Genomic DNA, 21,450 nt, shown 5'->3' with positions numbered 1-21,450 from the left:
TTTGTGATATTTAAAATATCAATTAAACGAATTAAAGTGCAAAGTTTTTTCAAACGTGTTATTTGTGTCACGTCTATATTTGATTGGTATGTGCCACTGAATGTTTTGTAATACCAGTGCTACTTTATGTTGTTTATCTCGCAAAGTCACAAACTGCCCATTCTAGGAAAGACACGAAATAAATCTATCATGGGTCACTACGAATAACATATTAACAGTCGCGTCCGTTACTGTAAACTTTTATTTTTGCTTGATGCTGCACAGACGCACGCCAGTAGGTGTCAGTATAAGTGAGTGTAACACTGGCCAGCGCAAGATTCTCATCTGTGGCTTTAATATTTCAAAAATAATTGTATCGAATTATGTATGTTGTAGGCTACACATTAACTTAGCGATGTTATAAATCATATTTTTTGACAGCATAAAGCAAATTGTTATGCAAGTGGCATATGACGCAATCCATTGGCACATCTCATGTTTTAGTGACACATGCCAATATCCACTGGTACATGCCAGTTGGCCTGTGTCACTAAAACTGACGTCTCTTTATGTTGTGACTCCTCCAGTAGTGACACCTGCAGCTGTCTGCCGGAGTATAATGTAGATTATGTAACATATGCACATAGTTAATTTGTACAACAAAAAATTATTTTATTTATTGAATAATTCCATAAAATTATTTTTGAAATATTAAAGGTACTGAGGAAGGTCCTGCGCGACCGAACGTTTGTTGAATTTTTAAAATGCACTGAGCATTTTTTTGCACTTGTATAAAAAAAGAATATTGCTAGTAGCTCGGTACACTCCTTTTCAGATAGGCCTACATAGCCTAACAAACAAATTATTTTTAATAATTTTTTTCACACTTTTTGGAAGGACTTGAAATATTAAAACCACAGATGAGAATCTTGCGCTGGCCAGTGTTACACTCACTTAAACTGACACCTACTGGTGTGCGTCTGTGCAGCATCAAGCAAAAATAAAAGTTTACAGTAACGGACGCGACTGTTAATACGTTATTCGTAGTGACCCATGATGGATTTATTTCTGGTCTTTCCTAGAATGGGCAGTTTGTGACTTTGCGAGATAAACAATATAAAGTAGCACTGGTATTACAAAACATTCAGTGGCACATACCAATCAAATACAGACGTGACACAAATAACACGTTTGAAAAAATATTAATGCACTTTAATTCGTTTAATTGATATTTTAAATATCACAAAATTAGGCTATTTATTTAGGATTTTGTGCCGCAATTACGTCAGTAGGCTATAGGTGTTCGATTAATCTGTCAGTCACTACTGGAGGTGTCGCAACAGTGTTCCGTGACATGTTCCGCGACTCAGTGTCAGTCAGGTGTCATGTCAGTGTCAGTGTGTCGCGATGTCAGTGACACATTCCACTATCTCACTGGCACATGCCAATAATGTCAGTGACACATGCCACTATCCACTGGCACATGCCAATGAAGACCGGATGTGCCACCGGATGTGCCAATACGCATAGTGACATGTGCCATTGGCTTCTGTGTGTCAGATGCCATGTCACTTAATGTTAAAACTGCTACTGCAACTTTACTTGTCTTATAATAGCTTTGGATTGGCCATGCCGTGGTTTCCCGCATTCACTTATGTAAAGTAACATTAAATTAAAACAGAGATATGACACACCCATATTTAGGTTGGACAAGCAGCACTTTTGCTGCCCTAAACGGAAATTCACTTCTTGTCTTTTCAAAACACGCACACTTGAATTAGCACCAAAATATTAGTCGTCACTAATATTTGTAAAAACTTGCGGTAACTCCACTTTCCACTTTCCTCTGGTCCATCTGGATGCCATGCTGGTCGATGACATACCCTAGGAAGTGGACGGAGGTTATATGGAACTCACATTTATCAAGCTTGAGGTAGAGTTGATGATGGCGGAGCTTTTCAAGGACCTGCGTCACGTGGAGGCGATGTTCGGCCAGGTTCCGGGAGTAGATGAGGATGTCATCTATGTAAACCACGACGAATCGGTGAAGGAATTCCCGGAACACCTCATTCATATACCCTTGGAACACTGCAGGTCGGTTGGACAGGCTGTACGGCACCCGGTAAGGCAGTCTTACACTCATCCCCTCAGTGTATACGAATGAGGTTGTATGCACTCCACAGATCTAGCTTGGAGAAAATGTGAGCTCCCCTTAGCTGGTCCTGGGCTGCTGGAACCAGAGGAAGTGGATAGCTGTATTTGACTGTTTGGGAGTTGAGCTGATTTAGGTGATTTAGGTTGAGGTATTTTTTTGCAAACGAATAAGAAGCTTGAAGCGGCAGGGGACATAGAAGGACGAATGAATTGTTGTTGGAGTGCCTCCTGGATGTACTCCTCCATGGCCTTCTGTTCCAGGATGGACAGTGGACTGATTTCTTCAGTATGCAGGCATCCGATGCAGAGCGTCAGAGTGGGAGAGAAGTGCCGGATTCGACCACGGCCCAGCGGCTTTCCTTGGATTGTGTTTATTCTCAAATCCTGAGAGCAGCTTTTCTTGTGGACGTTCAGTTTTTGGAGAAGTTGGGTGGAGATGAAGTTCCCTGCGGAACCCGAGGCGATGAGGGCTTGTGCTGAGACACAAACGCAGGGGTTAGGATATGCACCATAGTATGGGACAGATAATTTATTTGAGGTGGAAGTTGAATAGTACCGTATATACCCGAATATAAGACGAGGTTTTTGTCCTAAAAATAGGCTGAAAAATGGGGGGTCATCTTATATTCGCGATATAGACAAAATCCCGGGGGGAAAGGGAGAAAGCAGGGGGAAACAGTAGAGGGCGCCAACACAATAGGCTAATTAGTGACAGTGTTATGAATTAAATAAACAGTAAAGTGCCGCCATGGAGATGTCAAGAGAACGGCGATCTAGTGATCATACCAGGGGGGATGACAAGCCAGCTACAGGTATTGGATGTAGTCGTCAACAAGCCATTCAAGGATAATCTGCGCAAGAGATATACTGAGTGGCTCCTGTCAGGCGATCAGTCACTGACGCCTACTGGAAAACTTCAGAAGCCAGCAGTGCATCTGGCAAGTACAGAATGAGTAGTACAGAATGATGCTCTGTACTTGGATCCTCTAAGCATGGGATGCCATAAGCCAGGAGAGCATCATTCATGGATTTAAGAAATGCTGCATATCAAATGCCCTTGATGGGAGCGAGGATGACATTCTGTGGGAGGGGCTCGTGAAGCATCATGATAGTGATGACAGTGAGAGTGAGCATAGCGAGGCAGGGGATCTCTGTGAGGAAGAGTTTAATGTGGAATAGTTTAATGTGCAGCATAAAGGCCCAAGTGCAGTTTCATCCCAGCCGCTAGCGGCCGCAAGAATGCGAAACTGGAGAGCGTAAGCGCTGACAGAATTATTGGCTTGATGAGGGTTGAACAACTGGTCATGAACTGACAAATCTGATGCGGTTTGACCAAAAATTTCTTTGCAGTGGCTGAAGAAGGCTGACAGTGAGGATATGACTGGGGCATTGGATTGCCACAGTGAATGTAGCCCACTGTAGCGCGCGTCCGGACAACAATGAGATGACAAAGGCCACTCTGGCATGATCGTTGGTGAACTGGTGAGACTGCATTTCAAAATATAGGGAACACTGTAACAGGAATTCCGCTGCAATCCTCCGCCTCACCAGTAAATGTTGCAGATCAGGCCATGGGACTAGCAGAGGCAGCGGATGAAGTAGTGGGTGAAGAATGCAGGAGTGATTGGCGTGCAGCACGAACGACATCGGCGGGAATGGAAGGTGGGTTATCCGATGTAGACGGTTGAAGGTATAAACGGACTGCATGAACCAGATCTGCAAATGGATCGGCTGGGTGATTCGTTGCAGTCTCCGTAGGGCTTTGCATGTGGTCTGGTCTTCTGTCACGGTATAGAGAGAAGCAGACAGGTAAGTAGTTCAAGTGGAAGAAGCAGAGATGACTGGTGAGTATATATGTAAAAGAATCTGTACTGGATATGGAACTTAGCTGGATGATAATCTTGATCTCTTGTTTGTAGATGATGACCGTGGATACAGTGGGCAGATGGCTGGAGACAGAAGACAGATGACGAAAGACAGGAAGTGGGCGATTGGAGATGAAGCACTTAAGAGGAATCTTCAAGGTAGGTAGCAACATGTAATTGGTTGAGTAGAGTCTGTGAGATCACGTTAGGACAAGACCAGACAAAGAAGTGAAGGGGAAGTGTCTCTTTATAGTGAGACTGGTTGATGATCTGGTTGATGATTTGGTTTACTTCTGTGGGAATGAGACCTTTGTAACAGTCGCACTGAGATATTTCAAATGATACCAAATATGTATAATATTGTATGATAATAGTTCATATTAAACCATATAGATTTTTGGGTGAATTCAGGTAGGAATTGGTGAAGGGAATGATGTGTAAATTGGGAGGTGATCAACTCAAGTGTGATCGTGTCTCGAATGGGGATGGTAATATAGCAAGAGAGTTCAAATGTTAATTTCCTTTGTTTTCTCAGAGAGTTGCCCTCTCTTCCAATTCTACCAGTTTGTCCAGTCTTACAAATGTACAGGTCTGAAAGTCTTTAATCTGAATGATCCACAACAATTAACCTGAAAATGGTCGGAAAATGAGAAAATTTAAGTTTGGGAATGGCCTAATTAAAGTCCAGACTACAACTCCATTGAAATGCTGTGGAAGTACGTGAAACACAGCTCATGCTGGAAAGTCTACAAATGTCACTGAGCTGAAGCAGCTTTGTAAGGAGGAGTGGGACAAATGGACCAAAATACTTTCAAAGTGGTGTAAAACACTAGAGGAAGTGTTTAGTCGAGACTAGCTGCAAAGCTGAAAGCAGAATCAAAGATACACAGCTCCCTCAAAAGCATTAAAATACATTAATCCTGTCACATAAAATATTAAGAGAATCATCTGAATTCTGACTCAACACTAGGTATGCAAGTAATGATTATATCACTAAAGTATGAATTACTATAAACAAAAACAGCACAATTTAAGTGTTGACTTATAAGAAGTAGAATGTACATATATAGAAAATACTTTATCCACTAAATATTATAATCCCTGGCAATTATTTGCATTACAGTGCAATACCAGGTGTTAAAGGGATAGTTCACCCAAAAATGAAAACTAGCCCATGATTTACTCACACTCAAGTCATCCTAGGTGTATATGACATTCTACTTTCAGACGAATACAATCAGAATTATATTAAAAAAAAATGTCCTGGCTCTTCCAAGCTTTATAATGGCAGTGAATGGCTGTATATTTTTCAAATCCATCAAAGTACATCCATCCATGATAAAAGTGCTCCACACAGCTCTGGGAGGTTAATAAAGGCCTTCTGAAGTGAAGCGATGCGTTTGTGTAAGAAAATATTTTATTATTTAAAACCCCATTTAAAACTTTATCGTCTAAAATAACTAGCTTCCGGCCTATATTAACCCCCCAGAGCCGGTGGAGCACTTATTTTACAAGAAAAGATATTTGCCAATGACCCTCAGAATCTGTAGCTCTTATTCTGATATTTAATGTTAGATCTTTCCTTTTCTTGGAACAAAATAAATGCTTAATGTCACTCCAATTACTCGATGAAAAAACACAACAACAATAAAATAGCACAATGACAGGATTGATATGGTATACCCACATTGTAACAAATAAAAGATCTTTGAATTTTTCACAAAAGTTCTATTGCGCTTTTGCCTCCGGCATCGTCCTGTCATTCATTGCACCTCACTCTAGGTATGAGACTCCTGTGGCTCAACTTACCTCAGTATCTCCAATTTACACTTTGCTTTCTTCAGTCCAGTGCAGATCAGCTTCACTCCTGAATCCTGCAGCTTATTATTGTTCATGTTCAGCTCTTTCAGATTGGTATCTGATCCAAGAACTGCAGCCAGAGCTGAACAGCTTTTGTCTGTTAAGTTACAATCATTTAACCTACAATAAATCACAACACAGAATTAGATGGAACACATACAAAACATTTGCTATATACAAATATTAAATACATTTTCCATTTACTTTTTACATAAACAGCATATACAGCAAAGAAGCTGAGTTAAACTAACATTCATCTTCAAAAACTACTATTTCCTGTACATTAGTGTTTATTATTTAGTGACAAATTTCCTAGATAAAATGAAGTTAACAAAAATATTTGTGTAAAGTTTTATAGCTATAGGATCTTTTCTCTATTTTTGTCACCTGATGGAGTTCAGGTTCTTGCCACTGTTGCCTCTGTCTTGCTTAGTTGGGAACACTTAATATTCAACAATATTATTGACTTGACTGCACCAACAACATTATGGGCCCTATCTTGCACCCAGCCCAATTGACTTTGTACGCCAACGCATGTTTCATTACTATTTTGCACCCGCGCACAGCAGACTTTTCCCTCCACAGATGCACGTCGGTAAACTAGGAAATACATTTGCGCTCCCCAGGGCAGTTCAGCGCAAAGAGGAGGCGTGTTCCGGCGCAAACGTTCCCTGATGCTATTTTGCAGGTTTAGAAAACAATTCCGCCACTGACCTGGAAAAACCTAGTCTAAAGTCAGTGGCGCATTGCACATGTTATTCATATGCTATTTTAAGGGTGCATGCTTGGCCATAATCAATGTAGCGTGTGCACAACGCGCATACACTTTGATTCTCTCATCTACACAGAAGCAGCAGTTTTCATTTTTGCAAATCATACATTACTACAAGATAGATAGATAGATAGACAGTTTATTATAAAAGCATAAATCTAGCTTACACATTTACCCAAATTATCATACGCCTGTTTAACCGAAGTTAATTTGGGTGGGTTTCTCCCATCCCCAATGTCACTTCTCTGTGTTTTATGGCCCTGATGAGAACTGATGAGGCCATGATAATAGCAATCCGCTATAGAACAAGCGTGCCTGCTCTTAAAGGGAATGTGAGATGTCGCTCTGATTGGTTTATTTCACGTTACGCACAAACCACTTTTGTAAACTTTTTTTGTAGAAAAAACATCTTAACCCCCTGAGGTCGGCAATCACGCCGGCGTGATCTGCTCGTTTTTTTTTATATCAGTGCAAATTACTCTGTTGATTTTGATTTTACATACTTGTATTGTACATTCAAAACTGTTAAATGTCTTCTTTTATTTGTGTACACTCATAATAAAAACAAAATGTTGTGTTTTTCGTAAAACAAAGAAAATAAACATGATGCGCGTTCTGCCGTCTGTCTCAATGTGAAACTCATTCTGAAACGCGACAGAAAATGACCTGTAACTCAGCGAATGTTTGTCACACAGACTTGAAACGCATGTTTATACAACGCTTGGAATCTCTATTTTTAAAGTATGTAAATTATATAAAAAACAAATATTCTATTTTTAAGTAATCCATACGAAAGCAGCGGCATGTACAGTTTCTCAAACGCGTCCTCATTAACTATAATGTGACCACACCCACGCGCGCACGAGCGATTGACATGCAAATGATCCATGCGGAGAAACACAGACCTGTAAACGCCCTCATCACCTCAAAACAAAGCAGCAGAGACTTCGTAACTTACTCTTCTCTGCTTTCATCAGGTTTGGACAACTGTAAGCTGTGCTGTGCTGTGCTGTTTACCTTGAATTTACCTCGGATTTACCTCAGAAGAACGCGATTTGAAAATGAGAAGATTTTTAAGGTAAGACATGTTAAACTGGTCGTGCCAGATTAAAATGTATGTTATGAAATGAGTTTGGAGTAAAAACATGAACTAAGCCTAATGTCATATATGTACATGTAGACAGAAACATGAAATGTGAAATGTGAACTAGAATGATAGGCAACCTTTCAGTGCTTGTATAGCCTACGTGTTCAACACGAGGATGTTTTTATATTCTAATAAAACACAGCATGGTAAAAGTAGGCTAATATATATATATATGTGTGTGTGTATTCTGTACATTTTAAAAAACTATTTTAACCTGAAAAATCTAAAATATATTCCCCAAATTGTGCAGCATTTCTCTTGATATCAGCATGCTCACAGCTGTTTTGTTGTTGTTGTTGTTTTTAGAGGAACAAGATGCCACTGATAAGTCCTGCTGACTTCAACATTCACATAAGTCTCCATACATGAACATGCTAAAGTGAAAAATCAAACACCATGGAAATGAAAGGTATGTAGCCTACTATGTTTCAGGAATGGCACAAAGGTGTGTGACAGTTCAAGTCTCTGTCTTTAGTTCAGTGTGTTAAATAATGTGTTTTTTTGTGTCATTATGTTGTGTTGTAAATACATTAAAAACAATCAAAAAGCCATTCTTTTTTAAATCTCCTCATTCTTTGTGCAAGGTTGCTCAGAATGGCAGGGCCTGATAGCTCCTAATAGGGCCATTAGGGAGTGTCTTTTGTCTTTCTCAGGTGAGAAAAGCTTACATAATAATGAGATGTCCACGCCTCTTGCATAGAGCTTTCTCACACAAAACACGTCGTAAAATTTTTAAATCAATATATTGTCTTCTCTGAATGAGCAGTCAGGATGATTTTCACAGTTTTGAAGCAAATATTCTGGGCTACGTGATACAATTTTCAAAAGTCTTATGAAGAAATAATCAGTATGGGTTTCATGAGCTTATTTCAGTGACAATTTTTTTTTGTTTTTTCACAAACCACGCATAAATGTTATTATCTCAAAACTACAAACTTTTATATACATGCTGCTGATATATTATTGTAGCAGAGTTTGTGCTGAATACAGTGTAATCAGACTTTAGCCATGAAAATGTCACAAGTAACAGAAATAAGCACAAATGTCAGAGCATGTCAGAACACCTCCAGGGCCAGAAAACAGCTCAGACCTCAGAGGGTTAAACGGGTCATGACATGATAAACCAAATTTGCCTTGATCTTTTGGTATACCAAATATAATATATATAAAATAAAGAGGTCTTTGTACCATTAAAACTTACGGCAAGTTTCATAGCTTAAGACGTCCTCCCCATTATAAACAAAGCATTTATTTAATCAAGCTCTAAGTACAGCTTATTGGGGATCCATGGTAAGAAGTCACGTCACGGTACGAAGTGACATACCAGTCATTTGCATATGACTATCTCCAGCGCAAGACAACTACGCCTCATTTCACATCATCGCGCCGTTGTCACGCCCACAGGTGTTCAGTCGACGTGCAACGTGTGGGTCTCTTTACAAGAAGATTGTGATGCCACGCATATGTGCTGTTCCTGGCTGCGTACAAACAAAATGTTTGAATATGGATTTATTTATATGTTGCGAGTAGGACCTGAGCGATATCATGTGACGTGGTGTTCGTTCGCGCGTGCTGAAACAAACTGGGTACCTGGCTGGCTTGCTGCCAAACCTGTTCGCGAGTTCGCTTCTATTTCAGTCATATAAGAGACATCAGGCTTTTTCCTGCATTTAATTTTTTTTGGCAGCCACCAAAAGCGTATTTTTGTCCCGCCAAAGCCTTATTTGATCGGTGAGTAGCCTAATGTAGATGACTGCTGCGCTTGTGACAGGGTGCATGTTAACTGAAAGAACCGGAAAGAACGAGCAGAGAGAGAGCCCCGGTCGCGCGCGCACTCTCTCCACTCTTGCTCTCTCTCCCTCGCTCATATTAATCAAAATATATTGACACGATGGTAAAAGGTCGGAAGACCGAAGTTTCACGTGACGCATTCGGAGATTTATTTCTTGAATTACCGCTGGGTGTGAATTGTGCTAAAATACATAGCCTTATCATCTCTAAAAGGCATTCCGCACATTTAGCTGACATAAACCACACTTTCAATAAAAAAAAAAACCTATCCAGTGATGAAATGTTTTCTGTGTTGACACAAATCTTGTGCGATGTCCTAAACTGCCGGGATAATCACACAACGCGTACACGTCCGCTAATGACACATTGCATAACGCGAACTAATGACTCCTTTGAACCGATTCACTTTAATGAATGATTAACTGTATATAACAGTAAATAAAAGTAAAACTGTAAATAACAACTGATCTGTCCAACACTGAACTCATGAGACGCCTGAATCGGTGTGTAACAAATCGGTAACACTTTACAATATGGTTACATTTATTAAACTCTAGTCAACTACATTAATTAACATTAACTATTAATAAACTGCACTTCTACAGCATTAATTAATCTTTCTTAATGTTAATTTCACCATTTACTAGTAGCCTACATTATCAAAATTTAAAAGTTGTATTTGTTAACATTAGTTAATGCACTGTGAAGTAACATGAACAAACAATTCATATATTCATGTATGTAAACTACGTAGTATTTTCAGGTTATTTATATTATAATGTGTAGAAACATTACCAAAAAAATTATTTAGTTTAGACTGGAGAGAGGTGAAACCAGAAAAAAAAAAAAAGTCCAAAGCAAGTTATTGTTATCTAGCAGCTAATTTTTTTATCTGGCAGCTAATTTTATTAAATTGTACAGTATATGGTAGAAAATTAAACTTTAATGCAAATAAACTTTTTAATGCTACTTTTTAATTCTACTTTTTGATATTGATATGATTATAGACCAAAATAATAATAATTAATAATTATCAGGTCTAGCAAAGAAGGATTTTATCTTACAAAGCTATGAAATCAAGTAGTAAAATCACACACACACACACACACACACACACACACACACACACACACACACACACACACACACACACACACACACACCTCCCTCTCTCAATTCATGTTTTATACCATTTTTGAGTCCAATTTTCCAAGTTATAAAATGTGTTACTCCTTTGTTATGCCTAACGACTCAAAGGTAGACATACACACCCTTTACACGCCCACTTGCTTGCTCAAACACACACACACACAGTCACTCACACCTTACTCTACAGAGCCTCTCTCTCTCTCTCTCTCTCGGTTTTTGAGTCCAGGGTTGAAGTAAAGTTATAACCACCTTGTTAAATTGTGATGAAATGTGTTATTCCTTTTGGAAAGATATTTCATTCCTTTACTTTTCACTTTACACCACTACAGTTGCAGCTTGAAGTCGTGCTGGTATTAAAAAATATTGTGAAGGTATTAAAAAAGGTATTAAAATGTATTAAATTCAACTTAAGAATTTCTGTATATACCCTGTAATATAAATAATTGGTAACGCTTTAGATTACAGCCCGGAAAGTATTGCGTAATTAAAGCGATTTTACAGTGTAACTTTCTGTAATTATAGTGTACCTATAAAGTACTTACATGTAAGTATAAGGGAACAACATGTAAAGTTTGGGGAATAAATGGGTAACAACCAGGAGAAATTTATTTTTTTTATATACTGAACGTATTGTAGATCTAAGGGGTACATGTTCTACTATTATGATACAACAATCACATTTGGGACCAATTTATAAAGGTTTCCAAGTCAGTATTATAAGATTGTCTGTATGTATTTTTTATTGTACTTAGCCTGTAACTACATTGAACAAGAGGGTAACAAGCACCACTTTAATTTACGGCCTGCAATGTCACACTTACCCTGTAACTACTTGGAACAAGAGTATATTTCCCAGTATTTAAAAAAAATGCAATAGTTTTAGCTTTACTTGCCTTGAAGCATGTAAGCTCAAACTTAAACATCTGGGGCCTCATGTACAAAGACTTGCGTTGAATTCAAACTAAAACATTGCGTAAGGACAAAGCTGTAAATGTGCGTATGCACAAAAAAACCCATATGTATGAATCTCTGTGTACGAAGGATCCCACGCATATTCTCTTTGTACAGCCCAATTAACGTAAAATTGAGCGCACATACACGAGCACAACGCCCCACCCAGTCTCCTCCCTTAATTAAATCAATTTAAATATGGTAATGAGTCCACTTTGGCAAAAGAAAGCAGTAAGAAAATGGCTAAAGCAAGCGGCAAGAAACGAAACTTGACAGAAAGTGAATTGGAGGTGCCACTATCGGAGGTAGAAACGAGAAAAAATATTTTATTTGGAACTTTGTCCTCCGGAATTAATAACAAAAGGAAAAAATATGAGTGGGAGAGTTTGGCTGATGCCGTCAATGCGGTATTATTATTATTATATATATTATATAAATTATTATATATATATATATATATATATATATATATATATATATATATATATATATATATATATATATATAAAATATATATATAATATATATTATATTATATATTATTATATATTATATATATATATAATTTTATATTATATTTTATATTAATCAATATTTAATATTTAATATTTTTATTAATATTTTATTTTATTTTATTTATAGACTAAGGGTTGTATCAATTTGCATATGCTTTTATATGTTATTACTTAATTGCATAATTGATAGAATATTCCCTTAAGGCTCGTGTGACAATATATGTCAATTAATTTATAAATTGCTAATTAATAGCAATGCTTCCCACAGGTGGTGGTGCGATAGACTTGTAGAACAATTCGTTGTGTAATGTTTGCAACTTCACTTCATTGCCTGTAAGAGTCGTCAACGGACAAAAACAATGAGAAATGTACGTACGCCAGACATGATATTGGCGTGGAGGAACGCACATTCTCGCGTTAATTTCACTGTTAGTACATCCGACAGTGAGCGTGAAAGCTGGCGTATGCAAAGTTTTTGTGCATACGCAAGATTGATACATGAGGCCCGTGCACTTTTGCTATCAAAAAAAAAAAAAAAAAAAATTAAAAAAAAACATCCTATATAAATGCATAGATATGTCATTTTTAAAAAGCCTATACAGTTTGTATTGGTACGCAATTTTTACAAAAAGGTGCACAGTGTATGTTCTCGCTAAATTGGTCCCAAATGTAAGATTGTTGTATCATAATAGTAGAAAAAGTACCCCTTAGTTCTATAATACTTACAGTATTAATATATATTTTTTTTAATTCTCCTGGTTGTTACCCCTTTATTCCCCAAATTTGGCATATTGTTCCCTTATACTTACATGGAAGTACTTCATAGGTAGGCCTACACTATAATTACCGAAAGTTACGCTGTAAATTCATCTTAATTATGTAGTACTTTCCGGGCTGTAATCTAAAGCGTTACCAAATAATTCATACAAGTCTGGTGTATCATATGATACAAAACAAACATGCAAACATTTTTACATGGTATTTTATATTTTGTCTTAAGGTTTGATAAACTGTCTCCACACACACACAAAAAAAAAGCTTTACAGGTATAGGTTCATGTTTATGATGGGGAATCACTATAGAGTGATGTAGATAAATACATTTTTCAGATGAGAGCTAAACATGAGAAAATATATTAAAAGACTTACAGGGCTCTTCTGGAGGTTTTGATGACTGTCGATAATCTAATGACACACTCGTCTGATTTCTTAAATTTCTGAAGCTCAAACTCCTCCAGCTCTTCCTCTGATGTCAACAACACAAAGGCTAAAGCAGACCACTGGGCAGGTGAAAGGTCACCAGATGAGGGACTTCCTTTGCTAAGGTAGGTCTGAATGTCTTTCACCAGAGTTTGGTCGTTCAGTTCATTCAGACAGTAGAACAGATTGATGGATCTCTCGGCAGGAAGATTATTTTCTAATTTCTGCTTGATGTACTGAACTATTTCTTTGTTGCTCTGGTCATTGCCGTCTTGCTGTGTCAGCAGACCTCGTAAGAGTCGTCGATTGGACTGGAGGGACAGACCGAGGAGGAAGCGAAGGAAAAGGTCCAGGTGTCCATTGTCACTCTCGAGCGCCTTGTCCACTGCAGTCTTGAGAAAATCAATCATGGTTTTGTTTCTGTTTTCCTGTTCTGTAGACTCATGATCAAACACACTTGTCTTGTTGATGTATAGAAACAGATGTGCATAAAGGGCTGCAATAAACTCTTGAATGCTCAAGTGAACAAAGCAGTACATGGTACCAAGAACGATCCCTGTTTCCTCCTTAAAGATCTGGGTACACATGCCTGAGTACACTGATGCCTTATAGACGTCAATACCACAGGCTTCCAGGTCTGTGTGGTAGAAGATCAGGTTACTGCTTTCCAGCTGATGAAATGCCAGTTTCCCCAGAGAAAGGATGGTGTCTTTATCCCAGGAAACATCTGGTGTGTATTCTCCATCATATTTTCGGTGGCTCTGCTGGATCTGAAAGCGGAGAAAGTGTGTGTACATTTGTGTCAGAGTCTTGGGAGTGTCTTCAGTGTTTGATTCCTGCAGTGTTTTAGAGATCTCATCAGCCTGAGTGTTTTTCACATCATTATTTCTTTTCTCCTCCAGAATGTTCTGCAGAACCGTGGCTGAAATCCAGCAGAAGACTGGGATGTGGCACATGATAAAGAGACTCTTTGATTTTTTAACATGATTTATGATTGTGTTGGCTTGAATATCATCCGTGAATCTTTTTTTGAAGTATTCTTGCTTTTGTGCGTCACTGAATCCTCGTATCTCTGTCAGCCGGTCGATACAGTCAGGAGGAATCTTACTGGCAGCTGCTGGTCTGGTGGTGATCCAGATGAGAGCAGAAGGAAGCAGATTTCCCTTCATGAGGTTTGTTAGGAGAACATCCAGAGAGGCTGGTGACGATACATCACACCACGTCTCATTACAATCAAACTTCAGAGGAAGGCGACATTCATCCAGTCCATCAAGGATGAACAGGACTTTAAATTGATTCATTTTTTTAAGGTCAATTTCTTTTGTTTCTGGGAAAAATTGAGTTATAAGGTCCATCAAACTTAGCTTTTCTTTCTCCTTTAAGTTCATCTCTCTGAATGGAAGAGGAAATATGAAGCTGATATCTTGATTTTCTTTTCCTTCAGCCCAGTCCAGAACAAACTTTTGCACAGAGACTGATTTCCCGATGCCAGCGACTCCTTTTGTCAGTACAGTTCTGATCTCCTCGTCTTGTTCATGTGCTTCAAACAAATTTTTGCAATCAACCTGTATCTCTTGTGCTTCATGACGTCTGGAAGCAACTTCAATCTGTCTCACCTCATGTTCAGTATTGACCTGTTCACTGCCGCCCTGAGTGATATAGAGATCTGTGTAGATGTTATTCAGAAGTGTGGAGTCACCTTGCTTCGCAATTCCTTCAAACACACATTGATACTTCTTCTTTAGGCCACATTTCAGCTGATGAAAGAAGAACAGCTCATCTAACCACAGGAACAGACAATAGATAGTTTTAGTCTATACATTTTCTCTCCTACATTTATAAGAGACAATCTGACAGATGATCATGAGTCTCTTACCTTCTAGAGCATCAGCAGCTTCATCTTGCTTCATCTCTCTCAGGTAATGTAGTGTGAGATCAAGAGCTGCTGATTTGATACCGGATCTGTTCTCAATAAAGTCCTTCACAAAGTGTTGTGTGTTCTCATTTTGTAATATTTTCTTAAACTTCTCCAGCTCATTCTTCAGAAATGTGATTATTTTGCTCTCAAGTTCCTACAAACAAAAGTAAGAGAAAAGACAGATTAACATAATTTAAGCCAAATTGTACATCTACATTTGGTCAACACTATTTATTCAATAATTATAATACAGGTGCATAAAAAAATCCAGTTAAAAGACTAACATGCAAACCAAGTTGTGCTACAATGTGTTTAACCCCCTGGGGTCGGCGATCACGCCGGCGTGATCTGGTCTTTTTTTTTTCTTACCAGTGCAAAAGACTCAAAATACTCTGTTGATTTTTTCCTGTTGAGATCATTCGATCTATTGGGTGTCTATTTTTTATTTTTGTATATTCACAATAAAAACATAGTGTTGTGCTTTTTGCCAAATAAAGAAAATTAAACAGGATGTGAGTTCTGCCTTCTCTCTGTCAGTGAAGTCCATTCTGAAACGCATCCGAAAATGAACTGTAACTCAGCAAATACTCAGTCACACAGGCATAAAGCTTGAATTATCTTATTTTAAATTAAGTAATTTATATAAAAAACAAATATTCTCAGTTTATGTAATCTGTCAGTCGTTCTCATTTCATCTCATTAAGTGTTAATGTGAACACACCCACGGAGAGCGCATGCTCTTCAAACGCAAATGATCTGAGGCAATACATGCAAACGTGTCAACACCCAGATCAACTCGATAAAACACATCAAGTTTAATCAGACTCATGCACTTTACGTCGTCTTGCTTCGCTGTGAGGAATAATCCTGGGAAATTTACCTCAGAATTGCAGTTTAGTTTCACTTCGAGGAGCAAAAGATCTAGCTGAGGATTGTGAATAGTAAGTTCTTTATTCTTAAGTGCTTTGTTCTAATCATTGTAGGATTGGGTGCGAATCAAACACAAATGAATCTTCCAGGTGATTTGTTCAAACATAACTCCATACAGAACTCAACATTCCAGAACCCAAATCACCAATCCAGGGCCATAAAATCAGGCTCCAGCTAGTCTACGCTAACCAACGAAAACCCCCAACTAAGAACTTTTATGAGCCCAGCTAAAGGAAGAACTTGTCAATGTGAGATAGCTTGGAAAAGAATGATTGGTTCAGAGATGACACAACTCGAGCCCACAACATTCCAGACCCCCTCCTCCTTGAGGACCTCTGAACGAACAAACCAATTCTCTTCTTTTCAAACCAGAGAACTGAGATTTTACCTAACTATACATAAAATCATTCAAGAACAATTTTCAACGGACTTATAAATCAAACATCATGCAACTACAATGATTCGATTTTGTGTCTACAATAAATGTGTGTCTAATATGCTTAGATCCCATATAATTCATGTAATTGTTATAACTGTTAGATGTTTGAATGAAAGTGTGTTGTGTTTCATATCAATATGATCGTATTCTCATGATTCAAAAGATGGCTTGATTGAAATCTGTGTAAAATGTTCGTATTCTTATAATAGTAATAATGTCTAAACTGTGGCCCCTGTACTCTCTGCTAGAGCGTGGAGAGTAAGGAGATCCCAGATAACGCATGATTTACGACAAGACAAAGAAAGCCAGTATCTAATTGGTCCGATCTCTTCAGGAGGTGGGACAAACTTTTGAGTTTAAAATCTTGGGACCCGAAACAGTGCACTCTGCTCTCGCTCTCTCAGACTAGGAACCATGTAAACGCGCAGACGAAATAACCCAAATCAAGATCTGAAGAACATGGGTTAAACAGCTTCATTCAAGCCATCATCTACTCCTCTCAATTTCCTTTCTTTTCTTAGTTTCCTTTCTTTTCCGTAGTGAGTCTCGGTTCTAAGTTAAGTTTTGCGGCAAGATTTCGAGCCACATTTCTTCTGCAAAGCCAGCTTCAAACAAAGACTTTCATTCCGCCAGCACACCACGTGACTAGGGTTGCAAAGGGGCGGAAAATTTCCGGTAAATTTCCGGAAAGTTTCCGGTAAATTTCCATGGGAAGTTAAGCTGGGGAATTTTTGGAAATATTCATTACCACGGCAACCGCTTGCACGTCCACTCTGAAAGTAACTGTACACATAAGAGATGGATAGATACATTATTTAAGGTTATTTCTATTCGTTAGAATATTGATATATGAACTTGTTGTCAAGTAAGCCCCGTTGTGAGCATGTGCGTCTCTCTAAACTTTCAGTGTGCTGCACTGCTCTAGTTGACTTCTGCGCCTTCCCCCCCGAAAATATCACGTTATTTTTGAAAACGTAATTCCTTTTGTGGATCTTCTTGGTCTTTCTTCATGTTTCTTTGACAAATATCAGTGTCTCAGTCTCGCGCACGCTGCACGCGAGTTAACCACGCCTACTTATTTACATGTTGCGGTATACACGGAATAAAACAGTCTGCTACGGTTGACATTTTCTTCCGCGGTAATGATATATACCGTCATACCGCCCAGCCCTACTTATGTGGTAAATAAAGTTAGGCTAGCTTCTTTAGCATCTAACTTATCAGCTTGCTATCTACTAGATGAATACATTTGTATGTGATATTTGCAATTTAAACATTTAATAAAAATATTTCCCCATAATATCATCAAAACTTACTTCACTTTGTTTAGTCCACAGGCTCAAATGTGTGGCTTCAATAGTCTTGTGCTTTGGGCTTCTGTACATGTGATGGAGACATGCACAGTGCCAGTAGGGGGTGTGGTCTCAATAGCCATGCAGTAAGCAGTGTGCTATGTGCATGTGATTGAGGAATGGCATGGATATTCAAGTGTATTTGAATGGCATCTTTTTGTTTTAGTCAAGATTATGCTAAAATATACTTTCCTCAACTATATTTAAGTTCCCTATGAAGAGCCAACCCTCAACTTTGAAAATTCCCAGTTTATTCCCATTTATTCCCATAAATTCCTGTTAATTCCCTTAAATTCCCATTAATTCCCATGGAAAGTTTCCATCTTTGAAAATTCCCAGAATTTTGCAACCCTACACGTGACTGACCACGTGACCCAGACATCAGGCACGAGGAGACCAGCCAGCGAACGAACTCGGGAAACCCCTTTTACGCAGACAAAGGGAAACCCCAAAGCAAAGACAAGCAAGTAGTACCTCCAGACTTTTAAACTGAACTGGTGTATTGATAAATGTAATAACCTGTCTAAGAAACGATAGAAGGGTTAAATTAATGATTGATGGTTCGTTCCAGGCCATGTCTTATGAGTGCACTATAGAAACTTGGGATTACATCATCTCACTCTTAAAACTTAATCTTTCCTTACTCTTTTTCTTTCTGCAACGCGTATGAATGTGTATGTGTGTGTTTGTGTTAGATATTAGTTTTACGTGTTAGAATAATCAATAAAGTCTTGTTTGTATTTTAAAGAGAAATATTACTTGTGTTATTGTGCTTACAAATTTTATGTCTTAAACTTCTGATCTAAGTTACCTTGCTAACTATATAGTGTTTCACTATAGTTCGGATATTTATATCCGTTGCAGAGTTGATAGTTACAGCCAGTTCAAATGAACCGCGAACGAGTCATTTGCTCGGTTGTAATAAGTGACTCTTTTGAATTCCTTATAAATTAATTAATAATTCCTTTGAGCTAAATTGTAATCACTACAAATTACAAATATCTTACATCGTGATATGCAAGAGTGTCTGTAAACCGCAAAAAAGACTTTAAATATGAATCGCGTGTCTGTGTGTGAATGAATGAACGGCACAGATGGGCGCTATTGTTTACTACAGCTTGGAAAAAAACTGTTTAAATATGAATCACGTGTCTGTGTGTGAATGAATGAACGGCACAGATGTTTACTTCGGCTGTAGTAAACAACAGCGCACATCTGTGCCGTTCACTCACACTTGCACTTACATTAGTAAACATGTTATTTTTACATGAACACATCTACTAGTTTAGCTTTTACCAAACTATATTGCTATACTGAGATGAGTAAAAATCGACTGAAATATGTTGTCTTTGTATAAGCAACGTATTAAACTGCAAATTAACATTTATATGCTAATATATCATGAAAACGATAGGCCTATGTTACAGACGAAATAAGAATGTTTAGACAAGATTTTGTTGATTAGTTTTGGATAGATTATAAAAAAAATTACTGTAAAAAGACTACTGTCACACCAAATAAGCTTTTGTTCGCCAATTTCTGCTCATATGGTAAATATATAGTATGTGATGTTTTGTCAAAAATAAAGTAGGTATATTGAATTATCAACTAAGATTTTATTATAGTGTTTGTTCCAATATTCAAACGAATTAATCCTGAACTTTGAAATACGTATGATAAAATGTATACTTTTTAAAAAGAAAGATTACACTTGAAATATTGTTAAAAATTTAATTGTTGTTGATTTCTATGTGAAAACAGTTTAATAAAATAGCAAAACATATATTTACAAGGTAGATGTAAGCAACATTTTACATTTTAATATTAAAGTCAATATAAACCTCATTAAATTATTTGTTATTGTTTTTTATTAGGTGTCACATTTGGGGAGAGGATATATTCCAAAACTTTCTGAAAATACAGTATGAGAATAAACTAACTAGAAATGTTTACCTTGGATATTATACAGTTTGCATGCATTAAAAATAAGTCCTCACATTCTTTACTTGGTACGCTCAGTGACACACCTGAATGAAAGGCTCATTATGCGGGTCAGTGTCTCTCTCAGGTGTGAACCTCATCATTATTCATGATCATTCACATATTGCCATTCCAAACAAAACATTTCTTACAAAGTTTAAATCAATGTATTGTTTTATGTGAATGATAAGGCAGGATGATTTTCAGATCATTTTGAAGCAAAAACTCTAGGCAACAACATCCATTAGTCAAAAGTCTTGTGGACACATATTTAGTATGTGTTTTGTGGTCTTATTTCCGAAACTTAAATTTTTCGTTTTTTCAATAACCATGCATAAACATAATTCTCTCAAAAATACAATCATGTACATACATGTTGCTTACATATTATGGTAGCCCTGTTTGTGCTGAATAGAGTGTAATGTCACCATTGCCATTAATATGTTTATAAGCAACTGAAAAAAGCACAAATGTCAGGGCATGTCAAAACATCTCAAGGACCCGAAAAACACCCTAGACCTCAGAGGGTTAAAAGGAAAAATAAGTGATCAAGAAAATTTTTATTACATTTCTTTGTTCAATAACATATTTGTTTGTTAGAAATATTAAACATTTTTATAAATGTGTTTTCCTACCTGGAAGATCCCAAGAAGATTGTCTTTGAAATTCTCGTGGTTCCTGTGAGTCTGAACGTCTGAGTCTAATGTCTCATATTGAAGCCTGTAATCAAATTAGTAAAATAAAATACTAACTGATATTTTACAGAAAGAGAAATAAGCATTATCTGTGAATACTCTGACAAATATTTAATCTAAACATGTTTCATGATTGGTATTCACTAATACAACTTTTCAACAGTCAACGTGTGACAAAAAATTAGTAACACAAAATACCTTTTATTAGATGATGGTGTTTTCTCACTGAAGTATGGTGTATAACCTTTAGACCGATCACTCTGCAGAGACACAGAGCTGGACACATGTGAGCCTGATCTTACACTGATGACACAAAGAACAGAGAGAAAACACTTTATTACAGGAGATACTACAGTCTCATTTGAAAAGGTTTAATGTTGCAAATAGTAATCAAATGCAGTATAGCTGTGTGTTTGTTCATTTATGACCATGGTTGGATGGATGGATATATACATGTTTAGTTACATGATCTAATTTCGATAGTGAATTTATGCCTCCTTGTGGCTGCCTGTGTAATTGTGTTTTATAAATCCCCTTACATAGTCAAGTTCAATCACATACACCATTGTGGAGAAATAATACAACCCAATAATGTAATGTAAACACACAAAATACCTTTTATTAGATGATGGTGTTTTCTCACTGAAGTCTGGTGGATGACCTTTAGACTGATCACTCTTCAGAGACACAGAGCTGGACACATGTGAGCCTGATCTTACACTGATGACACAAAGTACAGAGAGAGAGAGAAAAC

General features: G+C 37.5%; 2 protein-coding genes across 2 annotated transcripts in view; both read right to left on the bottom strand.

Annotated features, from left to right (window-relative positions):
* The window catches only part of LOC307161655 (NACHT, LRR and PYD domains-containing protein 12-like), a 222,789-nt gene that overhangs the window by 40,723 nt on the left and 160,616 nt on the right, over positions 1-21,450 (bottom strand). The gene's annotated exons all lie outside the window — the stretch shown is intronic.
* Positions 1-21,450, bottom strand: part of LOC307161663 (NLR family CARD domain-containing protein 3-like) — a 339,467-nt gene that overhangs the window by 279,337 nt on the left and 38,680 nt on the right. The window contains exons 3-8 of the mRNA XM_079876534.1: positions 21,312-21,416; positions 20,895-20,999; positions 20,637-20,721; positions 15,259-15,454; positions 13,332-15,162; positions 5,808-5,978 (exon numbers count right to left, since the gene is read on the bottom strand). Coding sequence (XP_079732660.1) covers positions 5,808-5,978; positions 13,332-15,162; positions 15,259-15,454; positions 20,637-20,721; positions 20,895-20,999; positions 21,312-21,416 — 2,493 coding nt within the window. The remainder of the gene's footprint in view (positions 1-5,807; positions 5,979-13,331; positions 15,163-15,258; positions 15,455-20,636; positions 20,722-20,894; positions 21,000-21,311; positions 21,417-21,450) is intronic.

Source organism: Squalius cephalus (genome assembly GCF_949319135.1).
Source record: "Squalius cephalus genome assembly, chromosome: 7".
NCBI classification, from domain to species: Eukaryota; Metazoa; Chordata; class Actinopteri; order Cypriniformes; family Leuciscidae; genus Squalius; species Squalius cephalus.
Note: the sequence above shows the minus strand (reverse complement) of the source record. Positions and strands in the feature narration are given on the sequence as shown.